The following is a 21,723-nucleotide window of genomic DNA, read 5'->3' on the forward strand; positions in this document are numbered from 1 at the left end:
ACAACAAGAGTGTCCAGGGTCCTGGCCAAGCCTGTCATCTCTATCCAAAAATATGCTTTGGCCGAATGCCCTGAGAGGCTGTCAAGAGTGTCCACACCCACCACATCAGCCATTCGCTCTTGTTCACAGCTCTTTCTCCACACAGAACATGATAGGCTGTGCACAGGAAGGTGATGCATTTTGTATTAACACTGGGGGCTTGTGGATGGCACTCCTGCTGCCAGAAGGATGCTCAGTGACTGGTGTTCTGCTGGAAGCATGTCACGCCTATGTGCACCCCAGTCTGGGGGCGAGGGCTCATTTCACAAGTCCGTACTCAGGAAGCCTCGCCTGAACTTTCCCGAGTCACAGTAAGAAAGCAGGTCTGACCTTGCGCCTGAGCACAATGGATGTGTACTGTGACACATACTGTACCCGTCAGCCAGGGTGCACCTACCAGCATGTTCCATGGGCTCAGTGCGGTTGCCTGGGTTCTCGCCATGCTTGGCTGCTGGACTCTCCTCCTCTTCACCTTCAGGGCCTATAATAAACTCTGGTCTGGAAGAAAGGAGACTATCCTCAAGGCTGTCCGTAGGCTCCTGAAATAAACAGACATGCGGCCAGCTGAGCAGCCCTTAGGGAGGGAATGAACAGTTCCTGTTAGCTCAACACAGATGGGAAAATGCCTGTTGTGTCCCCAGGCCAGGACCGATCCCTGGAGAGTGGAGACCTGCCTTGCAAAAGTGTAGAGCTTATTCTCATAATGGCTTAATGAAATTTGGATCAGGGTTACTGAAACATTTTCATTCCCTTGATATAAATATGGAAACGTCTCTATAACATTTTCAAACTTTCTAAGCCAGCAGACCCATCTCTGCTTTAATCCTTGAGATCCGTGACCCACTCACCAAGTGATTCCAAATCTACATGCACTTTGTTCTACAACAGTTCTATTAGCAGAAAAAGACAAGGGGTTCGCAGAAATATGTGAAGATGTGAATACGGGTTGTCAAATAGAAGCAAGAAACTGCTCTTCCATGTGAAAGTTGGGTATGGCAACCCAATGCCCATCAGCAGATGATCAGGGAGGCAAAATTTGGTGTTACATCTAGTGGAAGATTATTCAGCCGTGAAGAGAAAATTACAGCATGTGCTACAACATGACTGAGCCATCAGGACATTATGCCAAGTGAAAAAAAAAGCCAGGCAGGAAAGGGCAAGTATTGTAAGAACCCACTTATGAGGTACTGCAGTAGTCAAAGGCATAAAGAAAAAGTGAGATGGTGGTGTCACAGGTTCCAAGTCACAGGAGTCACCAAGGTACAGAATTGTAAAATGAAAAAGTTGTGGGGTTTGGTTACATCACCATGAGAATATACTTAACACTATATATTTACATATATTTTCATCTATTATATGTGAGGCTTTTTGAAACTATCTCCTTCTTTGGTTTCGGAGTTATTACTCTTCCTTGGTTTTCTCTTGTGCCTCTAGCTTCCTCATTTTTTCTTATCTTCCCTTCTTCCCCATCTTCGCAAATTGAGATTACCTAGGAACTCTTAGAGATCACATCAGCGTACTTCCTCAATATCTGACACGTACATTTTATAGTAGGTATGTTTTCTAAACTTAGTGATATAACTTTATAATTTAAAAAAATAGTTTAAATACCAGTCATGCTTTCTACTTGTGAATACCGTGTGAATGAATGTGCTATAACTCTAACTCAAGACACTTAGTAGAAGTCTGTATAATGCTGGGCCTTCCCTGGTGGCGCAACTGGTTAAAACGCAGCTCTGTGAAGCTAAGTGCAACCACTTCAGCATGAGTTCAATTCCCAGCCAGGGAGCTGACCCACATGGCTCGGCAGATGTTTCCTGGTTTTCCTGCTGCTCCCCTCAGAAGTGTACTTTGTCAACCTGCCTGTTCTGCAATCCACTCTGTTTCTGATGACTCCTCTTACCACCCCTGCACCTCTGCCCTGAAACACAGCTGTTGTATGCATAAATTACTAAATCTTTTTTTAAAAAAAGAATTCTGTATAATGTAACTCCATCTCACATCCTTTTTGAAGAGCTTGTCTTGGTGTAAGAAAGAAGGAAACTTTCTTTTAACACAGTCACATGTATAACCCAGCATAAAAAATAAGACAAGACTGGAGGAAGTTCCATTACACAAGAACTTTTTTCTGTTAGATGTGGTTCAGCTCATTTTTTCAACTGCTTACCACCAGCCGGCTTTCTTCTTTGGGAGCCAGTCTCTCCAGGAGCTCACAAGCAAGCTGATAGCAGAGAATACTAGATTGACATAAGTTACACTCAATTGCTTTTTCCTCCTTCTGGCAGGTGTGGGAACCTCCCCAGGGGGCTTGGAAGACATTGTTTATAATGGAAATAATGTCCTTTGATAAGCTGTGCTCTAACCCCATGGTGATCCCATCATCTTGTAACTCCATCTGAAAGACAGAAAAAAAAAAAAAAAAAGACCAGAAAAAAAAGGAGTTTGGTCCTTTTGTCCAATATTCCATTAGCTCACTAATTGTGGATAATTTTCACTAACTGGCATAATAAATTCTTAAAAGATTATATAGATTCTAGGTCAGTAGTGTATATTACTTCCTACTGATTTTCTAAAAATAATATAAAGCTGAGTAATAGAAAGCATTTTTAAAATCATATAGGACATTTATTTAAAAGAGTTTTCTTTTAAGCTCATCACTATGTGAGATTTTACACATTTAAAAATTACTACTCCTCACCTAGAGTCCAGATCTTGGTTTCTAAATACCATTATCCACTAGAAAGAACCGGGCTCCTTGGAGAAATGGCTGATTCCCGGGTTAGGGCTAGGAAAACATAAAATGAGCCTGGTAGATTCTTGTCATGTCAGAAATTAAGGATGTGTTTAAAGAATGATGCAAATGTCAAAAAAACACATGAGCCAGTCTGAATGGGAGACTATCTCCCATTCTCCATATTTGGGATAATACGAACATCAAAATAAATAATCATAGAACAGATTTTAACCACTGACTAAAATAAGAATCCATGAGTACATGCAAGTATAATAGACAGATTTTATATTTATATGTGTATGTATGTATATATTTATGTGTGTATGTGTATATATATATATAACATATGCATATATATATATATATATATCAGCTAATAAAATATATAATGGACCTAGAATATTCATATTTGGTAACCATGATGGTAATAACTGATTCAGGTTATTGGATGCTAAAAGTCTAATGAGAAACAGGAAATTCTTAAAAGTATCTCCCTAGAAGTTATTTATTCATTACAAAGGAGAAAATAGTGACTTTGTGGCAAAGAAATCTTGGAGAAATTAACCACATTTTTGCTTTTCCAAGGAAAAACCACCTTTTCCATTATCATGTCATGTGCCTCCTGATTTGGCGCATTGAAAAAGACAAAGCATCACATCTGTGGTATTCCTGCCAAAAATGCTTACCCCAAGTCAACTCATAAGGAAACATCAGACAATCTCAAATTGAGAGACATTCTACAAATAACTGGACCATAGTCTTCAAAAATGTCAAGAACATCAAAGCAAGAGAAAGACTGAAGAACTATCCTGTATTAAGGGAGGCTAGTGAAGCAGGACAAATAAATGCAATGAGTGATGCTGGATTAACTCCTCAAATACATTTTTTCTTTTGTTATAAAAATGATGATCATTATCAATTTTTAAAATGAGTAATTTCTGTAAGTTAGATAATACATGATAGTATTACAGCAATGTTAAGTTCCAGATTTTAATAACTGATTTTATGTAAGAGAATGTCCTTATTCTTTAGAAAATTATACTTCAAAGTGTTTAAGGATAAAGAAACATGATGTTTGCAGCTTATTTTCAAATGATTAATTTCTTAAGTTTTATAATTCATTCATAAACATATATATAGAGAGATAAATGTAAATATTAGTATCTAGAGAATGTAAAGGAATACTGGATAATTCTTTGTACTCTTGTTACATGAAATTTCGGAATATAAAAAGTTAAGAAGTAAGGTTTTTCTGACCAAAACATTTTCAACTCTTTTTATATTATCTTCAAAAATCATTTGAAATATATTAAAATCAGCCCATCCTTTTAGAATTGTATTGTGCTCTTCCAATAAATACCATTACCCAGTTTACACCAATTTGTTTGACAGAATCAATTCTAATGATATTAGGGTGTTGCCAAAATTCATATCCATTATCATATGTCAACATCAGTGCAGATTTTCATACAAATATTTTTCAGGCTTTTTAGTAAATCCCCAAAGGTATTCACAAAATATCTTGAGTCATGCTGCATCATTTTAATAAGTGTGACGATGCCCTACACAGAGAATCACTATACAGTGCTTTCCCTCCTTCTTCACTTCTGAACTAAAGGAAGCGCATGCTTCAGCTACCTGCTTCAGGAGAAGATCAAACATGAGGATGAAACAATTTAGATTCATTTCATCATCTTCACAATCAAAGTCAATAGTCCTTCCTCCTGGGTGTCCAAAATTCTTGAAAGGACTACGAAATGGACTACGCATAGGACTCCGAAATGGACTCTGGAAAGGACTATGAAATGGACTCAGCATATTGTGCTGAACTCGTCGACCAGGATCAGAGGCAACACTCACCTACGAGAAAACATTAACATGTTTAAGTGAATTGGCAGAAGCTCTAACATGCAAAAAAGCTTTTATTTCTAGTTGTCACGCTAGTTTCCCTCCTTAGCAATACTATGGATCTTCTCAAACTTTAAAAATAAAAAATAAAATCACCCATACTTTCTAATTGTCAGATGAATGAAAAAAAACACCAGCACTTTGAAGAATGCAGCTATATTTACCATTCTCTATTTCATTTCCGTCAAACATTCCCAATTAAAACAAATTGTCTGAATCTCCTAAAAATCATAGCCTGAAAAATGAGAACTGACTGCAAGATCGCTGTTAGAATAGCAAATGTAGAATCTCATACTGAAACAACTGGTTAAAGAAGAATATTCTCTGAAAATTACTAAGCTTCTGTGGGTAAATAATACACATCAAACCTGTTATATTGGTTATTCTCTATATGCCACCCCACGTCCCACTCCTGCCCTCATGGTCCTTTGTATTACTGCTCTGTACCCAAGGACAGAGTCTTTCCTGGCTTGCTTGCTAGTTAGCTTCTTGTTGAATTCAATCATGAGAGGTACCAGCAGAAGACCTGAAGCTGGAAGAGAAAGAGGTAGGGGTATTTTTTCCCACCTCCTGTCCTCTTTGATGCTATGTCTCTAGTGGTATACCCATCACTCTATAGCTCCTCGAGCAAGTCCTTCCTTATAACTTCACTTCCCTGTGGGCTCCAGGAATTCTTTCCCTCATTCTTCTCACCCAAGGGTATAATGGCTTCCCACTGAACTATTGCCAGACTCTTGGCACTTTATCAGACACCAACCTTTACAACCTCCTGTCTCATAAACCTGTGTATGCCTATATAGCATCTCCATTAAAACTTGTTTATTTGAACCACTTGGGTTCAATATTGTTGGGTGCAATTCTGTTGCATGACTTTGACTGACAGACCAGTATGTCGGTCTCAAATCAGATTTTCTCTCCTAAAAATCTTTCTAGTGGCCAGAAGCAACTTAAATACCATATTTACGGTAAGGGAGAAGAGTACTCCATTCTCCATTAAGAATCAGAATAGCTTGGCATCCACAGTGTTATCTATGACAAAGCACTTCACTTCATTGAGCCTCAGGTTCAGTAGATGTAAAATGAGGATAATGAGCTCTTCCCTGTGTGCCTCACACAATTCTGTGATATCGAGAATTGTGAGCACACTGCAGCACAGTAGAAAGTGCTGTATTAGATAACGCAATATTAAAGGTTAGAAACAAAATGTGTTTGGCAGCTAGCTCATATGAGGGAATTGAAAAATAATGATTAAAAAAAATGGACTCCAAACTATGATTATGTTATATTCCAAGATTATGTTTCATTTTTCTAATTTTCTAATTCCTTGATAGTAGGTAGATTGAGTAGGGGCCTGTCCATAGTGGGAGGATTTTCATGGAAAGGCTTAACAGGAGGGATTGAGAGTCAGCTCTCCAAAAATGATCATGCCTTGAGAACCTCAGTTCATCAGCAGAAACCTCAGTTCATCAGGTCCTCCTTAGAAAAACTGTCAAAATTTCCAACAGTTTTCATACACAATAGTTCCTGTTCTCACCACAGAGCCACAAAGGGGTTGATGAAATGCGCAGGGTGCAGGGTGATAGTAACACTCTGGTCACTACCACCTGTCAAATCTTCTCAAAACATAACAGGGAAAAAACCAACACATGCAAACTCTTCACCCCCAAAGCCTGGTCTGCCTAACAGCTGTCAAAGAATTCTCCAGAAGATCAAAACAGTCAGTACCCCCAAAATTAGTCTTTTTCCTTTCATCAAGGGTGAGACATAGCTAACAGGTAAGTGTAGGAGAAAAACCCAAAGGAAAATGAAAACTCAATAACTTAGTAATTACAATCTATAGCAAACATCTCTTTCATAAATGATACACACAAACATAAATGCTGCCTATCATTTAATGTGATCAAAAGATTAACAGTGAGATAAAATGAAAAGGCATTTTTCAGAGAAATTTAATATGATGCTACTTTTAGGCCCAGAGCAGCTGACAAGAGTTATTAATCTTAACAAATAAAACAAAAACAGTTGTGGCAATAATTACCCTTCGAGCTGCAAGGTTCCCTGTCAGTTCACTGACTCTTGATTTTCTTTGATTTGCCAGTTCTTTGACAGAATTAACTCCATCAGAAAACATACTTATTAATAGTTGAAGTGGAACCATGATGTCTAACTCCGATAATACCTGGGGAAAACAAGGCATATATCCCCCCAAAATATAAACTTTAAAACTCAAAAAAAAAACACACACACACAACATTTTTTCCAATGTGAACTACTGAACATATGGATATTTAGCCTTCCACATATTCTTATCAGCTCAGTCACTCTCAAATTTTCACAGTAAGGCAATCCAAGTTGCCTCTTCCTCACCCCCAACCCCCACCCAATAAATTGCCAGATTTTTTCTATTAAAACTTCTAAGTTTCCTGTGACACTGTCCCCTCCTTTCCATCACAGCAAGAGCCTTACTTCATCACCTTTCTCTGCACAGCACAGTCCCCAGCACTCCTCCCTCAGTGTACCCTCCCAACAATGCATAGCCCATTTAATCTTGATCTCAAGCTCAGGTATCCCTCTGTCAAAATCAAACTACCTTATCTGTAATGAATTTTCGGGAAGTAAATGTCTCCTTCCTTCAGATAGAATGACCCTATCCCCTATTCTCCACTTTCTTAGAGCTTTGTCTATGCATTTACTAGTACAATTAACACTTATTAAATTTGGTTATTTGATACTATTTCTCCCACTATGAGCTCCTTGAAGAATGCAAAAATGACCATTTCTTACCCCATTTTTATCCCATTGCCTATTATAGTGCCTGGAAGATAGGCATTCTATAACTGTTTCCAATGGGTCAACTTTAATTATTGTATTATTCACTCTATTTCCCAAATGTTTAGTCCAGTAGTTCAAAACTAAGTCTAGTAGTTCAAAACTACTAGACTAACTGAACTACTAGGCAGAGATGTTGATTTTCCTTCAACGTCCTTCAGCATCCTGCCTTCAAACCAAAGCTGTCTCAAAGCCAGGTTAAAAAAGCATGCAAAGTGTAATTATTCTAGCTATGGCAGAGATGGGGTAAAAGCTTGGTTTGCTCAACCCCCAGTGCCATAAACTGAGCAACTGAGGCAACATGTAGCCATCTGTACAGGATGGTCTTTCCTAAAATGAGAAATTATTTTATTTAGACCCATATGGGATGAAAAGTTGAAATTCTGGATCTCAAAGACTACTTTTTAAAATGACCTCTTGACTCTCTAGGTTATGAAAGCATTGTTCCTTAGTTTAGAATCTGGAAAGACATCGTTTCAACTTGAAATGTTTTTGGGGTCACCACCTTCCATGATATATAAATATATCTCTCTACCCATCACTAACCTAAATATTAGTTCCACCCTCCTTTTTTGAAACTACCCAAGTTTTATATCAAGTATCCAACCCAATTTATTGAACATCCACTAAATACAGAGCATATTCCAGATGCTGAAAGGAAAGGATGGAGGGAGTTGCAAATTCAAAAAAGAAAAGGATTGGTTAACAATGACTTGGTTCCTCAAGTCGTTTGTCAACAAGGGAAGAAAAGGGGGGAAATGAATTCTCTAATTAGTCAGAGGCACACAGAGAATCTGGGGAAGGAATAATGAATTTTGATAGGAATATGGGGGTGTGAAGTAGTAGAAAACTTCATAGATGCGATCATTTATGAGTTGGATTTTGAAAGGTGAGATGGAGTTCACGAGTGGGGACAGGAAAGAAAGTCATTCCAGGCTGAGGGAGCAGCATCAGTGGCTTCCTAATTCAGTAGTTCTCAACCTCTCCAAAGTAAAGTATGTACTGGGTATCAAAAGATTTATCAGGATCCCAGAAGACAACTACTGTATTTTTAATAGCCATTAGTACAAGCATACATAAGGACCAATAGTTACTATAAATTCAGTATTACTACTGAAAACATTTGTATTTTACTAACTGCAACAGTAACTAAATATATCTGAACTATATTTACCTGTGCCTATAAGTTACTAGTCTACAGAGAGTCCTCAGCAAATATACAGGTACATGGCTTCTGTAAAAACTCTCCACCTCTCTACCTGAGAATCGAAAGTTCATAGCTGAGAACCATTGCACATAGTGATCAAAAGTGTCATTCACTTACATGAAGCCATAGCAAAGCTTGTTCTTGCACAGAGGAAGGGTATCCCGTGAACCGACAACTAATAAAGCCAAACATCTCTTCCATTGAAAAAGGCAGAGGACAGAGCTCAATGTCAAACATTTTGCTGGAAAGCAGAGCCAAAAAAATAAATTATCAACAGGCACACAGTAAAGCCTACTGTTGCATGTCTGAGTGCATCTTTCCAAACACTAGAAATCATCTGTATGTGCAACTATTATAAGCAAGCTCCATTTTACTAGAGTAGCTTATATCATTGAAATAGAGATAAATAATTAATATGATGGTCAATAGCATTGGTGCTCAGGCTCACATTAGGATTAACAGAAGAAATTGCATTTCTAAAAAATTAGAGTTGCTTTCCCCGGATCTAAAAACATTTTCCCTTTACGTGTTTCCCTCCTTATCTAAATAATTATACTTGAAAAGAAGTAAGCACTAGGATGTAGCCATTTATTATTCCATAAGAACAAAATGCTTTCTGAAAAATTCCAGATCACGTTAACGTGATTTATAGCAGTCATTGTGGTCCTTCAAATTTCTCTACAGGGTTGTTAAAGAGTAAGTGCGATTCTATTCAACGCTTATTAGCACAATGCCTGGCAAACAGAATCTGCTCAGTAAGCTTTATTCAATAGAGCTCACTATAATTACGACTTCATTAAACTACTTACCCACCTTAATACTTCCCTGAATTCTTTTAACTGATTATCTGGGACTTCTGTTCTGATGGCTTCCAGCCACTCGGGCATGACACATTCCCACACCGACTGGTTGATCACATTGTACGGGATCAGGCAGAGGATCCGGTTGAGGCCCTCCTTCAGCTGTGTCACTGTGCTGCACGACTTGTCCCAGTACCCGCCAACCTGAGGGCATTGCCACAGCCACAGGGGAGAGAGCAAACCACGCTTGTTATAACTGTGCTCATGGACTGCCTACAAGAGAAGGTACCAGGAGAGACCAGTCTATGATCCCTGAACCTCTGCCAGGTACCTGCAGACTTGGAAGAATCTGTTAAGCACCAGGATCATTACTTACAAAAAGCAAAGTTACAAATAGGTCCAAGTACTCACTACACACTGAATCTGGAATTGTCATTGAAGATTTTCAAATCACCTGTGAATTTAAGTTCCCAAGATTTACTCCTAGCCTGATGTGCCTGCTATGGCCAAGCCACTACGAACATGTGCATTTACGCCTGTGCTTCGGAGGAGCGCAAATCCACGACCATACACTTTGTATTGAAGATCTTCCACTACAGAAAAGAAAGTGGCAGAGAGGTCTATGGGGTATATTTTGTCACAATTTTTTTTCTTAAGACTATTCTAAGTCTGCTTAAATCTGCAAATAAAAAGATTTTAAACTTTTTGCTTTTTTTAAAGTATAAGAAATAGTATTTTTACTATACCCAGGAAAAAACAAAAGCCACACGTTTCAGTTGTGTTTATGACTCTGATTTTAGATACAAAGCCCATATTTTTTACTAAAAACACTCAAGTGCAAAGGGTCAAGTGGCTCTGAATCTTTACCACACAACATGTGTGGGCAATGACCTTACTGTAAACAAATCCAACTTTAAATGTTAAATTATTACATCTAAACTTCCAGATAGTCAAGACAATCAAATCAGTTCTCCTTAAGGCTCAGCTATGTATTTGGTATCGCATCGGCCAACATCCCAGATGATGGAGTAGATATTCAGGACATGGGCACAGACTCTGAAGAGCTAATACTGATAATGTTGCAATCCTGGAATGTATCTCAGCTGAGGTTCCTTTGAGTAATTTATAGTTTAGCCATATAAAGGTTTACTGACTTTGCTTGTTTTATTATTTTTCACTTATTCATGACAATATACATGATGCAGAGACTACAGGACCGCAGCTTTCAGGTGTATGTCACCTTACCTCCACCAAGGTCCTGGAAGTCCTCCGTCACAGTGTATTGTGCCTCCTCCCACTGTTGTTTCCACACTCCCCAGCAGCAGACTCAAATCTACAGTCAGATTTCTAGCATTTGTTATTGGGTTGGCTTTACATGACTCTTTGTTTGATTTCTTTGTTTTCCACAAATTAGTAACATCACATGGCATTGGTCTTCCTCCTCCTAAATTATTTCACTCCAGTCTAAACTCTCACCAAAAGAAAATGCTTGTCTTTTTTATAGCTGAGTAGTTTCCCATTGCGTATATACACCACAATTTCCACAGTTTCTTAATCTATTCATCTGTATCTGGGCATTTAGGTTGTTTCCATAGTTAGGCTATTATAAATATTGCTTCAGTGAAGAGAGGAGTCCATATTTCCCTCTAAGTAAGTGCTTTTGCATGCTTTAGGTAAATACCCAGGAGGAGAATTGCTGGATCATATGGTAGATCTATTTTTATTTTTGGGATATCTCCATACTATTTCCCACAGGGGCTGGACAAGACTACATTCCAACCAACAGTGTACAAGGGTTCCTTCTTATCCACTTCCTTGACAACATTTGTTGGTTTTGCATTTTAGACATGTTCCATACTAATTAATGTGAGGTAGTATATGACTGTGATTTTGATTTGCATTTCCCAGACAATAAGTAATGAGGAGCATTTTTTCATGAGCTTATCGCCCATCTCTATGTCTCCTTTACAGAAATGTCTACTTAGCTCTTCTGCCCTTGTTTGAATTGGGTTATTTGTTTTCTCTTTGTTTAGTTGTGTACCTACTTAGTAGATCTTATATATCAGCCCTGTGTCAGGTGCATGATGTGCAAAGATTTTCTCCCATCAACAGGGTGCCATTTGTTTTAGTATAGTTTCTTTCACTCTCAGAAGCTGTTTTAATTTGATATAGTTCCAGTTGTTTATATTCCCTGTTTCTCTTGCTGCTGGAGACCAGTCCATAAAGTTATCACTGAAACCCATGTCATGAAGTGTTTTGCATATATTTTATTCTATGTATTTTATGATCCCAAGTCTTACATACAAGTGTTTTGTTCATTTTGAGTTCATTTTTGTATATGATCTGAAAAAGTGATCTCGTTTATTTTTTTTGCACGTGACTGTCCAGTTTTCCAAACACTGTTTATATCCTTTTTTCAATGTATAATCTTGGCTCCTTTGCCATAAGTTAACTGTCCATAGATGTGACGTTTTAATTCTGGGCTTTCAATTCTATTCCATTGGTTTGTGAGTACATTTTTTTCTAGTAACATACTGTTTTTATTTGTGATAGGTTTATAATATAATTTTAAGCCTGGACATATGATGCCACAATTCTTCTCCCCCCCCCTTTTTTTTTAAGATTTATGTATTTGTGCATACAGAACTGGGGTTCACCAGAGACAGAATTGGGAGCAGAACAGGCAGATCATCAAAGTACACTGCTGAGGAGAGCAGCAGGCAGATCAGGAGAGGTCTGCCATGCCATGTGGTCACCTCCGGGGCAGGCGGGAATCGAACTCATGCTGAAGTGGCTTTAGCTTCTTAGTGCTGTGCTTTAACCCTCTGCACCACCAGGGAGGACCAATTCTTTCCCTTTTGTCTGAATTTTTTTTGGCTATTTGGGGCCTTTTATGGTTCCATATGCATTTTAGTAATGTTTGTTACAATACTTTGAAAAATCTCATTGAAACTTTGATATAGATTACAACGAATTCATATTTTGCTTGGAGCTAGATGGTCATTTTAACAATGTTAACTCTTGCAATCCATGAGCAGGGAATATCTTAATATTCTTTTATGTTTTCTATTTCTTTTAACAAAGTCTTGCAGTTTTCATTGTATAGGCCCTTCCCTCCCTTGTTAAGTTCACTCCTTGGTCTTACTGGTTTTGAGATATATTTTAGAGATCCAAATTTTGTCAGTGGCCTGATAACAAATCCTTTGATTTGGAAAAGTTTTCTATTTTAAGAGTTTTAGAGCATTATAAAGAATGGCTCTCCCCACCATGCTCAAAAGACCAGTCATCACTGTAAACAAATGGCCTATTATCAATATGGGTTAAAGGAAGGGCAAACATACAAAAAAAAAAAAAAAAAAAAGACCATAACTAGCCTAAAAGACTTCCCTAATAAAATTAAGGAACAGACACCAAATTTACAACAAAAATTATAATCCACACCCACCTTAAACTCCCCTCCTCTACATTCTTGCTACACATGATCCAGTTGGAGGTTGATACTTAGGCCCAGATGGCGTTAGTCCAGGGGACTTTCTTCCAAAGTTTAATTGCGCTAAATTGGAACCATCTACTCAAAGGAAAGACATATATCCTAAAGCTTTCTCCAAACAATTTATAAAAAACATTCCAAAGGCACACAGCTACACGGCTATAAATCTAGAAGTCTCAGAACACAGGACTCTTATTCTTCACCATAGTTGGGAATCTGCTCTGGTATTTATATATTCAAAATAATGTAGTTGGATAGGAAGGCCAAACTTTAATGTCACTGGGGCCACTACCTTATTCTTGGAAGAATTAAAAATAACTGTCCTTGAGTAGTGTTTTCCAGAGAGGAAGGGCGATGAAGGTAGGTAATAAGTTAAAGGGGGTCAATTTACAGAGGTAGCTGGGAAATAGACTGTCAGTGGTGACTATAATGTAGTAAATGTAGTATTTACAAATGTTGATACAGCTGGATGACTGCAAGTTGAATAATAAACCAGTGTTGCTTCGATGAAATTTTTTAATGCCCTCACCTTACTGAGTCTTTACAAAAATATAATTGTCACTGTAGAAGTATCCCAAAGTCCACCCACCTTTCTGACTAAAGCCAAAGCCTTTGCTATTCATTTCAAGATGCTTCCCAATACTATAAAAAGTCAGAGCGTTAGAAAAGGGACTGTCCTGCACTTAACAAGAAAAAGCAATTTCAAAAGTAATTGCCCTAGGCCTCCACCTCCTCAATAAGGCCCTCTGAGCCTTCTCAACAAGTAGGTCCCTACCCAGACAGATTAAAAACACCAGACTCTCTTGGCCCTCCCTGGTGGCACAATGGGATGAAGTGCAGTGCTGCTGTCTGCCGCCAGCCAGGGGGTGAGCCACATGGCACAGCAGACCTCTCCTGACCTCCCGTTGCTCCCCTCAGCAGTGTATTTCAGTCTGTTTGCCTGTTCTGTTCCCGGCTCTGTCTCTGGTGAATTCTCTCAGAAGATCTCTATTCTAAATGAACTTTTTAAAAGATAAGGGATAATATGAATTAAATATTTCTAAAACTCTCCAAATATATAGGAAGTAACCCAAATGGTTTTTTGGGTTTTTTTTAATTTCACGTAACTGTCAGTTTACGGTCTTCCATTAAGACTGGGGAACTTACTGAGAACAGAAATGTTATGTTCATTGAAATAGTTACAAAATTTAATGAGTAATGAATTGTTATTCAAGTTGCATGTGTTCATCCATAACTAAATATTAGCCTCCAAGTTTATGATTTACAAATAGCCTGAGTTATGCTTGCGTCAATTACTTACAATGATCTAAAGCCCTCATAGGTATTCTCAAATTTAAACAAAAAACTAATCCCAAGGCTTCTAGCTTTTAGTTTTTGCTAAATCATTTCTAAGATTTGTAGCTTTGAAGCATTTTATCAAAAAGTTGGTGTTATACATTAACTGCTAAGAACTTAAAATTCATCAGACATTTACTTCATTTTTTAGCTTGACCTTCTAGTAAATCTTTAGCTTTGTTGATTTTGGCTGCTCTGTAAGGAGATCCTCCCTTGTCTGGGTGATTTAAATGCATACTTCGTCAATGGGCATCTCTTATTTTTCCTTTATTAGCAGCTTATTAGGCTTACACCTAATAGTAATGCTGCTTTCCTGTTTTGTCATTTTGGGTTCAAACCCACCTCTGTAATAGCCACCACTGAAAGCAGATTTTGGTAGACTTTGGAAAAGTCTTGCTTTACTTGAGGAGCTCTATATGCTTCATGGCTTGCAAAACATGGTGGCCTGCAAATCCTACAGCAGTAGTGGCCAGTCCAGCTGCTACCATTGTACTAGCCATGGCTCGGGCTCAGCTCTCCTGCCTCCATGAGGGCGGGGCTCTTCCCAGACCAGAGGCCGCGGCCACCAGCCCCACGTGGCCACCATCAGCCGGCACAAGCCCCAGTAACCCAAATGTTTTTTTTTGTTTGTTTTTTAAGATTTATTTATTCATTCATACAGAACTGGGGTACAGGCCAGAGATGCGGAGGGTGAGATGATTCACCAGATTCAGAGCGGGGAGCAGAACAGGCAGATCGACAAAGTACACTGCTGAGGGGGGCAGCCCGCGGGTCAGGAGAGGTCTGCGGCGCCCTGTGGTCACCTCCGGGGCAGGCAGGAATTGAACTCATGCGGAAGTGGCTTTAGCTTCTTAGTGCTGTGCTTTAATCCGCTGGCCACCAGGGAGGGCCCAACCCAAATGTTTTTTAAGAGCATATGATTTGGGAGAATCTGGAAATTAAGACTAACTTAAGATTGTTGATTGAACAAAGCATCTGTGTCTTTTCAGTTATCAGCACTGAATATGTTACAAACATACATTTTTACTCTTTGTGGATTTATCATCCAAGTTAATATATTATAAATAGTTATGATTATAAAACATTGATGTCATCTTAAATAATTCCATCCCAAAATAGTTGTTTAGAGGTTGGTTGGAAGTTTTCCTGAATGTGAAAGAGGAAAGTAAAGAACAAAAATCCCAATAGAAATAGAAAGTGGTAAAGAATCTGTTTTGGGGAGGGGAAGGAGATTTCTTAGTTTGGCTTCCTATCTTCAACAAGGTTTAAAAATTCAACCTGTGATACCTTATGAAAGTTCCAGCAAAGAAAACTTAAGTAAACTGAGGTAGTCAGTTTCCATTTTTGCTGCACTTATGTAAGTTATAAGGCCAAATTTAGTAAATCCAAACTTACTTTTTGAATAAGAGTAATATTATTTAGATTATCTTTGATCAAAATCAAAGCGAGCTTGGAGAGAGAAAGTTTATGTCTCAATAGATAACTAAAACCCATCCTCGTGGGTTATTTTAAGGTTCTAGTCTTACCCAATGTCTTCAGGCTACGTTTCACCTCTCTGTAAACTGGACCCTGCCGTCCTGTGCATGTCATCAGTGGTTAATACTTCCACCTTTTCTTGCCCCACCTTTAGCTTGCTGTCACTAAGAATTAAAAACCTAACTGCCCAGATCCTTGAGACTCAGGTTATCTTGTTCCAAAGCCCTGCAAGTTAAAGCAGGAAAATTGGCATAAATATCAAAGGACATCGCACTGCATCAATTTAGGCCACTCAGGAAGTTCCCCCAAAGCCCTGCATCTGCCGTGCTCTGCTCCAAGGAATGACCTTGACAGTGACACTGATACCATCATCTAAAGGCACTTTGAGCCCAACATCTAGAATCTGTGAGTGGCTGCCATCTAGACTCAGAAATGGTTTTTTGGCCTGTTCTGGCCATTAATGTTTGCTTTTATTTGTTTGAATAAATGTTCTTTTCCTCCTTTGCAGATCTCTTACCTTGTAGTTTCTCACCAGAATTTTCTCCCCAAAGCAATCATCCTACTTTCTTTTTGTGTGAAACTTGCAGGGAAGTTTCAGATAAAATATGGGGACACACTCAGCACCCCAGAGTTGGTATAAAGATCTTTTTTAAATGAAAACATGTCAGCTACATAAGATGAACAGAGAAACCTTATCCAAGCTTCCCTTATCTGACTAAAGCAGACACTCCAAAAAGGACATCGCTATAAACTCTCTCCAGATGGAGCTTCGTGAATTCAGCTACTGGCTGAATGTGCTGCCCAGTGCCATCAGCACCGGTAATTTCAAAAGCACTTCCCACGCCTTCCCACTGAAGGCCACGCCTGCCCCTCATGTTACGTTCAGCATGTAAACCTGTTATCTCAAACTTTTGTGGGAGTTACTCATCGCTGAGTGCACCTGTGTAAGCAGAAATAGTCTTTTTTTTTTCTCTTTTTGTCTATTTCCAGTGAATACGTACATCCGTAACCAGTGGACACAAGTCAGAAGAGGAACCGTTATCCTCCCAACATATTCATTTCTTATCTTCCCAAATCACATCACACCAAATCTTTACTATTCCAGAAGAAATTATAATAGGAAACAGATCAACACAATCAAAGAGTAACAGGAAATGGGGAAATTTCATTGTGCAAAAATCCAGTTTTACATGTGAATCAGTAGGTGGCACCAAAGAAGAGAGAAGCCTGTCTGATAAATGCACAGAATACTCTGGGTCCTGGAAATCTAATAACAGCTGCTTCTATTTCTCTTTTAATCTCTTATGTATGCTGAAAATTGCCTCAAGACCTCACTGAACGCAAATCAAAAAAATCACAAATAAAAAATAATATTTAGAGGCCCTCCCTGGTGGCACAGTGGGTTAAAGCACTAAGAAGCTGAACCAGGCCCTCCCTGATGGCGCAGCGGGTTAAAGCACAGCACTGAGAATCTAAAGCCGCTTCCGCATGAGTTCGATTCCCGCCTGCCCCGGAGGTGACCACATGGCGTGGCAGACCTCTCCTGACCGGCCCGCTGCTCCGCTCAGCAGTGTACTTCGTCGATCTGCCTGTTCTGCTCCCCACTCTGTCTCTGGTGAATCCTCTCACCCTCCGCATCTCTGGCCTGTACCCCAGTTCTGTATGAATAAATAAATGAATCTTCAAAAAAAAAAAAAAAAAAAGAAGCTGAACCACTTCCGCATGAGTTCGATCCCTGCCTGCCCCGGAGGTGACCACATGGTGTGGCAGACCTCTCCTGACCCGCCCGCTGCTCCCCTCAGCAGTGTACTTCGTCGATCTGCCTGTTCTGCTCTCCACTCTGTCTCTGGTGAAGTCTTTCGCTACCCCTGTGTCTCTAACCTGTACCCCAGTTCTGTATGCACAAATAAATAAATCTTAAAAAAAAATTTAGAAAATATCTCGGAAAAAATTCATGTATTGCCTCCAAAAATTACACTCCCACCTTGCTGGGTTAGACACAAATTATACTGTAGTCAAGGAGTATTGGGTCCACCCAGCCAAAGCCTGTGGTCCGCGGAGGCAGAAGCAAGAGGAACAGTGCAGAGAAACCTGTCCGCGGAGCGAGAGGAAGGCGTCCGGCTCACCCAAAACCTTTTCAACATCCACCTGTTAGAGCAGGGGTCTCGCCCACTGTCTCCAACACACCTGAAACCACAGGACACATCCCACTCACACACTAGCCTCTCACGGACTGTAGACCAGGTCGGACTTATGCCAAAGCAACCTCATACACAGCCTTCTTCCCTGTTACTTCATCAAAATATTCAGCAATTCAGGAAAGAATATTCCCTTAAACTCTTAAAGACATTTTACAAACACATCTTGTCATCTTCCCGATCCTGAAACAGCATCTAAGTAGTTCATGCCTAAAATGCAGTTACTAAACTCAACTCATGAAGTGCATTAGTATTGACTGAGCTGAGCCGAGATACATTGCTCTTCTACCGATACCAGTAACGCTGCGGTGGGAAAGATGGGGCTTCTCCCAAGTCCTCTCCAACAAGGTCAAGGCTGTCACTCTCCACTCACCCTGGCAAATTCCATTGGTTTGGGAAGAAGGCACATGACCATGACATCAAAGCGAACATCACACACAGTCTTCAGCCACTTGGTGACGAACTGAGGCTTCAGTTTTTCCACTAGACTTCCCACTTCATCATCCATCATGTATGCTGTAGAGTGAAACCACTGAAACACCATGGCCACCAGCCTTGCCAAACTTTCCGTAGGCGTGTTCTCACTGGGTGTACAGAGGCTCACCTGGAAGCAAGCAGAATGGACTTACTGACCATCTTCACATATTTACAACAGGCTCATTAAAAGAAAAAAAAAAGTCCATTTGAAGTAGGCAGTTTCATGAATGATGGAGGGGTTACTGATCCTTGAAACCATGTTCCTATCTACAGAAAGCGGTCGGCTGCAATAATAATCTCTTCATAAAATTGCACCTTCCAAAAAGCCTTTTCTCCTATAATAAATCTATTACATCATCTCCACTAGATAAATGTAGAATTTAAGCCTACAAAGTAAAATTCCATCAACAGCTTTAGTGAAAAATTAACCTATATACATTTCAGTTCTAAATGATTAGGTTTAGAGTAAGAACACCTATAATAATTCTGAAAACTTGGAACTCCCTCGTTCACCACATTATCAATAAAACTTTTAAAAACGTCATCATTCATTCATTCATTCAGAAATCATTTTGCTGAATATATAGTCAGATCCAAGAATATAAAAAATAAGTATTCTTGCCTTTAAAGAATTCATACTACAGACATTATGTCATTAGATAACAAGTTCTAGAAGCATGACATGTGAGCTCAACAATTTAATCCCATATCCTTGAAACCTTTTACCTTGAAACTTGGTAAAAACATCATTTGCAGATAACAGTGTAAAAGCATAAAAAAGATGTATCACTACGGGGACTTAATCCATGTCGCACAGGGGCGAAAGCAAAGCCTGCTTTTCTGCAAACTGCAAACCCAGCATGCTGGGAATTTTAGATCTGTATATTTGCTCTCCACTGGGGGAAAAAAAAATGTTGAAGTCATTCAGTTGAAGGACTGAAGAGCAATCACTTGTGATAGTTTGGTCATTGAGTGTTCTGACGCAGACTTGCCACAAATACACAGAAAGCGCCACAGACTGGACAGCCAACAAAATTGGCATGTATGCAGATGATGAGCCGGGCGTGAGCTGTAAATTGGATTCAATCCAATATCTGACCATATTTGCTAAGATCTACCTTAGCAAATCTCCTATTTGTTTCCTGCCAAATGTGCATTTGGTCTAGGGTCTGTCTGGCCAAGTAGGTTTCAGCATGTGGCTCTTTGTTAGACCAACCAGGGTGCTTTTTTCCCCCAAGCCCCTAGACTTCTAGGGCAGGATCTGGGCATTGCTAATTTTTAAAAGTCTCCCAAGTAGATCTAATGTGCTGCCCATGGCTAAAAACCATTGGCCTTAACTATAGAACCCCCATTGCTTGAGTCAATATTTTTTACTTCTTTAAAAAAGAAAAAATCATCATGAGTACAATGTTGGAATGAGAAATAAAGGGGAGCAGTAAATTCTTTTTCTTACTAAAAACCATATTCCAAATTGACTGAGCAGCCGCTGGTCATGTTTGTCATCATCCTTGTTGTCAAAGTCAGCATTGTCCAGGGAGTGATGGGAGGAGGAGAGGCCCAGCTGCCGCCGCCGGTTCAGCTCATATTCCCGCTGCTCAGCATGAAACTCAGCTTCTTTCAACAAGCTACCAAGGAGGAGATTTCAGTCAGGCTACAGAAAAAGGTATATTATAGATTCTGACCTTCTCCAGTCCCTTCATAGACACCCAAGCTCCCCTTTGAATCAAATGCCCAAAAGTAGGTGACTGGATTAAAAAGATGTGGTACATATACCCAATGGAATACTACTCAGCAATCAAAAAGACAATGCATGTCTTTTGCAGCAACATGAATGGAGCTGGAAGGGATCATGCTTAGTGAAATAAGCCAGAAACAAAAGGGGAAAGTGCCAGATGGTTTCACTCATAGCAGGAGCATACAGGATGAAGGGGAGAAAAAGAAAAAAAAGAGAGAGAGGAACAAATGTAATAGAGTGAAAATGAAAATAATGAACAACTATAAACCATTTTAAGGGAGTAGAAAGAGGAATGGGATTAGAATTGGGGTGGGAAGAGTACACTGGACTATGGTGATGGCACACGGGTGAACTGATGGTGGGTTACAACTGAGATGGAAAAATGCACAAAATGAAAATGATGTAAAAAAATAAAAAATACAATAAAAAATCAGTAGGAGTTACTCCAAGAAGCTAAATTCACTTCCTCACTGTTTGTACTCCACCCAGATTTAAATGTGAACAAACTAAGGAACTAACAAGCTACTTCCTCCACACACACAGACAGACATCTCTCTCTGCCTTCTGGTTTGCTAACCACCCCCACTAGAAGTCAGTGCTTCTCCTCTGTTGTGAACATCAAATGTACCATAAAAGAGGCTGAGGAACTCTTATCCCAGTAAAAAAATTCAATATCTAGTACTCAAAGCCTTGAACAACAAACACCCCTTTTCCAATTTGCTAAACAAGGGACAATTTTTAAAATAATACCCAGTGTTGGCAAGGGTGTAGCAAAACTAGCAATTTCATAGCATGCTATTACCTTGCAAATTCAAATACACACTCTGAGAAGCAATTTGGCATTGCATGGAAAATCATTAAAATATTCATGCCTTTGCACCCAGCCAAGTACATCTGGTCATCTACCCAAAGAAAATAAAAATACAGGAGAGACATGGCACACAAAAATATTTACCAGAGAATCATTTATAATAGAAAATATTGGAAGCTGCAAATATCTATTGGTGAAGGAAAGATAAGACTTACATACCCACTAAAAATAGTAAGTACGGAAGCTACATTAACTGGAAAAGAGCTAGTGGCGTAACAAGAATCAAAAAAGAATTGTGGATACACTGTGATTCTGTCATAAATAAACCATCCTGTGACCAAAACTGGAAGAATAAGACCATGTTGGCTGATTTTTTTCCTATCGCCCAACTTTCTGAAGTGTTTTATTTAACAAACATACATTGCTCTTCTACATGTGTCAGCCACTGGTATGAGAGAAACCAAAGTTCTTTAACCCCTAGCCTGAAAATTTTACATTTTAGTATCAGTTTCTTTTAATTTTGCCTCTATCGACCTCCTGGGGTTAAAGTGCAGCACTGTGGGCCCTCCCTGGTGGCGCAGTGGGTTAAAGCACAGCACTGAGAATCTAAAGCCACTTCCGCATGAGTTCGATTCCCACCTGCCCCGGAGGTGACCACATGGCGCGGCAGACCTCTCCTGACCC

General features: G+C 39.3%; 1 protein-coding gene and 1 pseudogene across 1 annotated transcript in view; both read right to left on the reverse strand.

Annotated features, from left to right (window-relative positions):
• The window catches only part of UNC79 (unc-79 homolog (C. elegans)), a 216,593-nt gene that overhangs the window by 97,562 nt on the left and 97,308 nt on the right, over positions 1-21,723 (reverse strand). Inside the window, exons 13-20 of the mRNA XM_004681598.2 lie at positions 19,947-20,118; positions 18,390-18,620; positions 9,531-9,721; positions 8,835-8,958; positions 6,720-6,860; positions 4,412-4,633; positions 2,207-2,434; positions 437-578 (exon numbers count right to left, since the gene is read on the reverse strand). Coding sequence (XP_004681655.2) covers positions 437-578; positions 2,207-2,434; positions 4,412-4,633; positions 6,720-6,860; positions 8,835-8,958; positions 9,531-9,721; positions 18,390-18,620; positions 19,947-20,118 — 1,451 coding nt within the window. The remainder of the gene's footprint in view (positions 1-436; positions 579-2,206; positions 2,435-4,411; positions 4,634-6,719; positions 6,861-8,834; positions 8,959-9,530; positions 9,722-18,389; positions 18,621-19,946; positions 20,119-21,723) is intronic.
• On the reverse strand, positions 14,482-14,842 carry LOC101630508 (annotated as a pseudogene).

Source organism: Condylura cristata, unplaced genomic scaffold (assembly GCF_000260355.1).
Source record: "Condylura cristata isolate star-nosed mole 26May11 unplaced genomic scaffold, ConCri1.0 scaffold00013, whole genome shotgun sequence".
NCBI classification, from domain to species: Eukaryota; Metazoa; Chordata; class Mammalia; order Eulipotyphla; family Talpidae; genus Condylura; species Condylura cristata.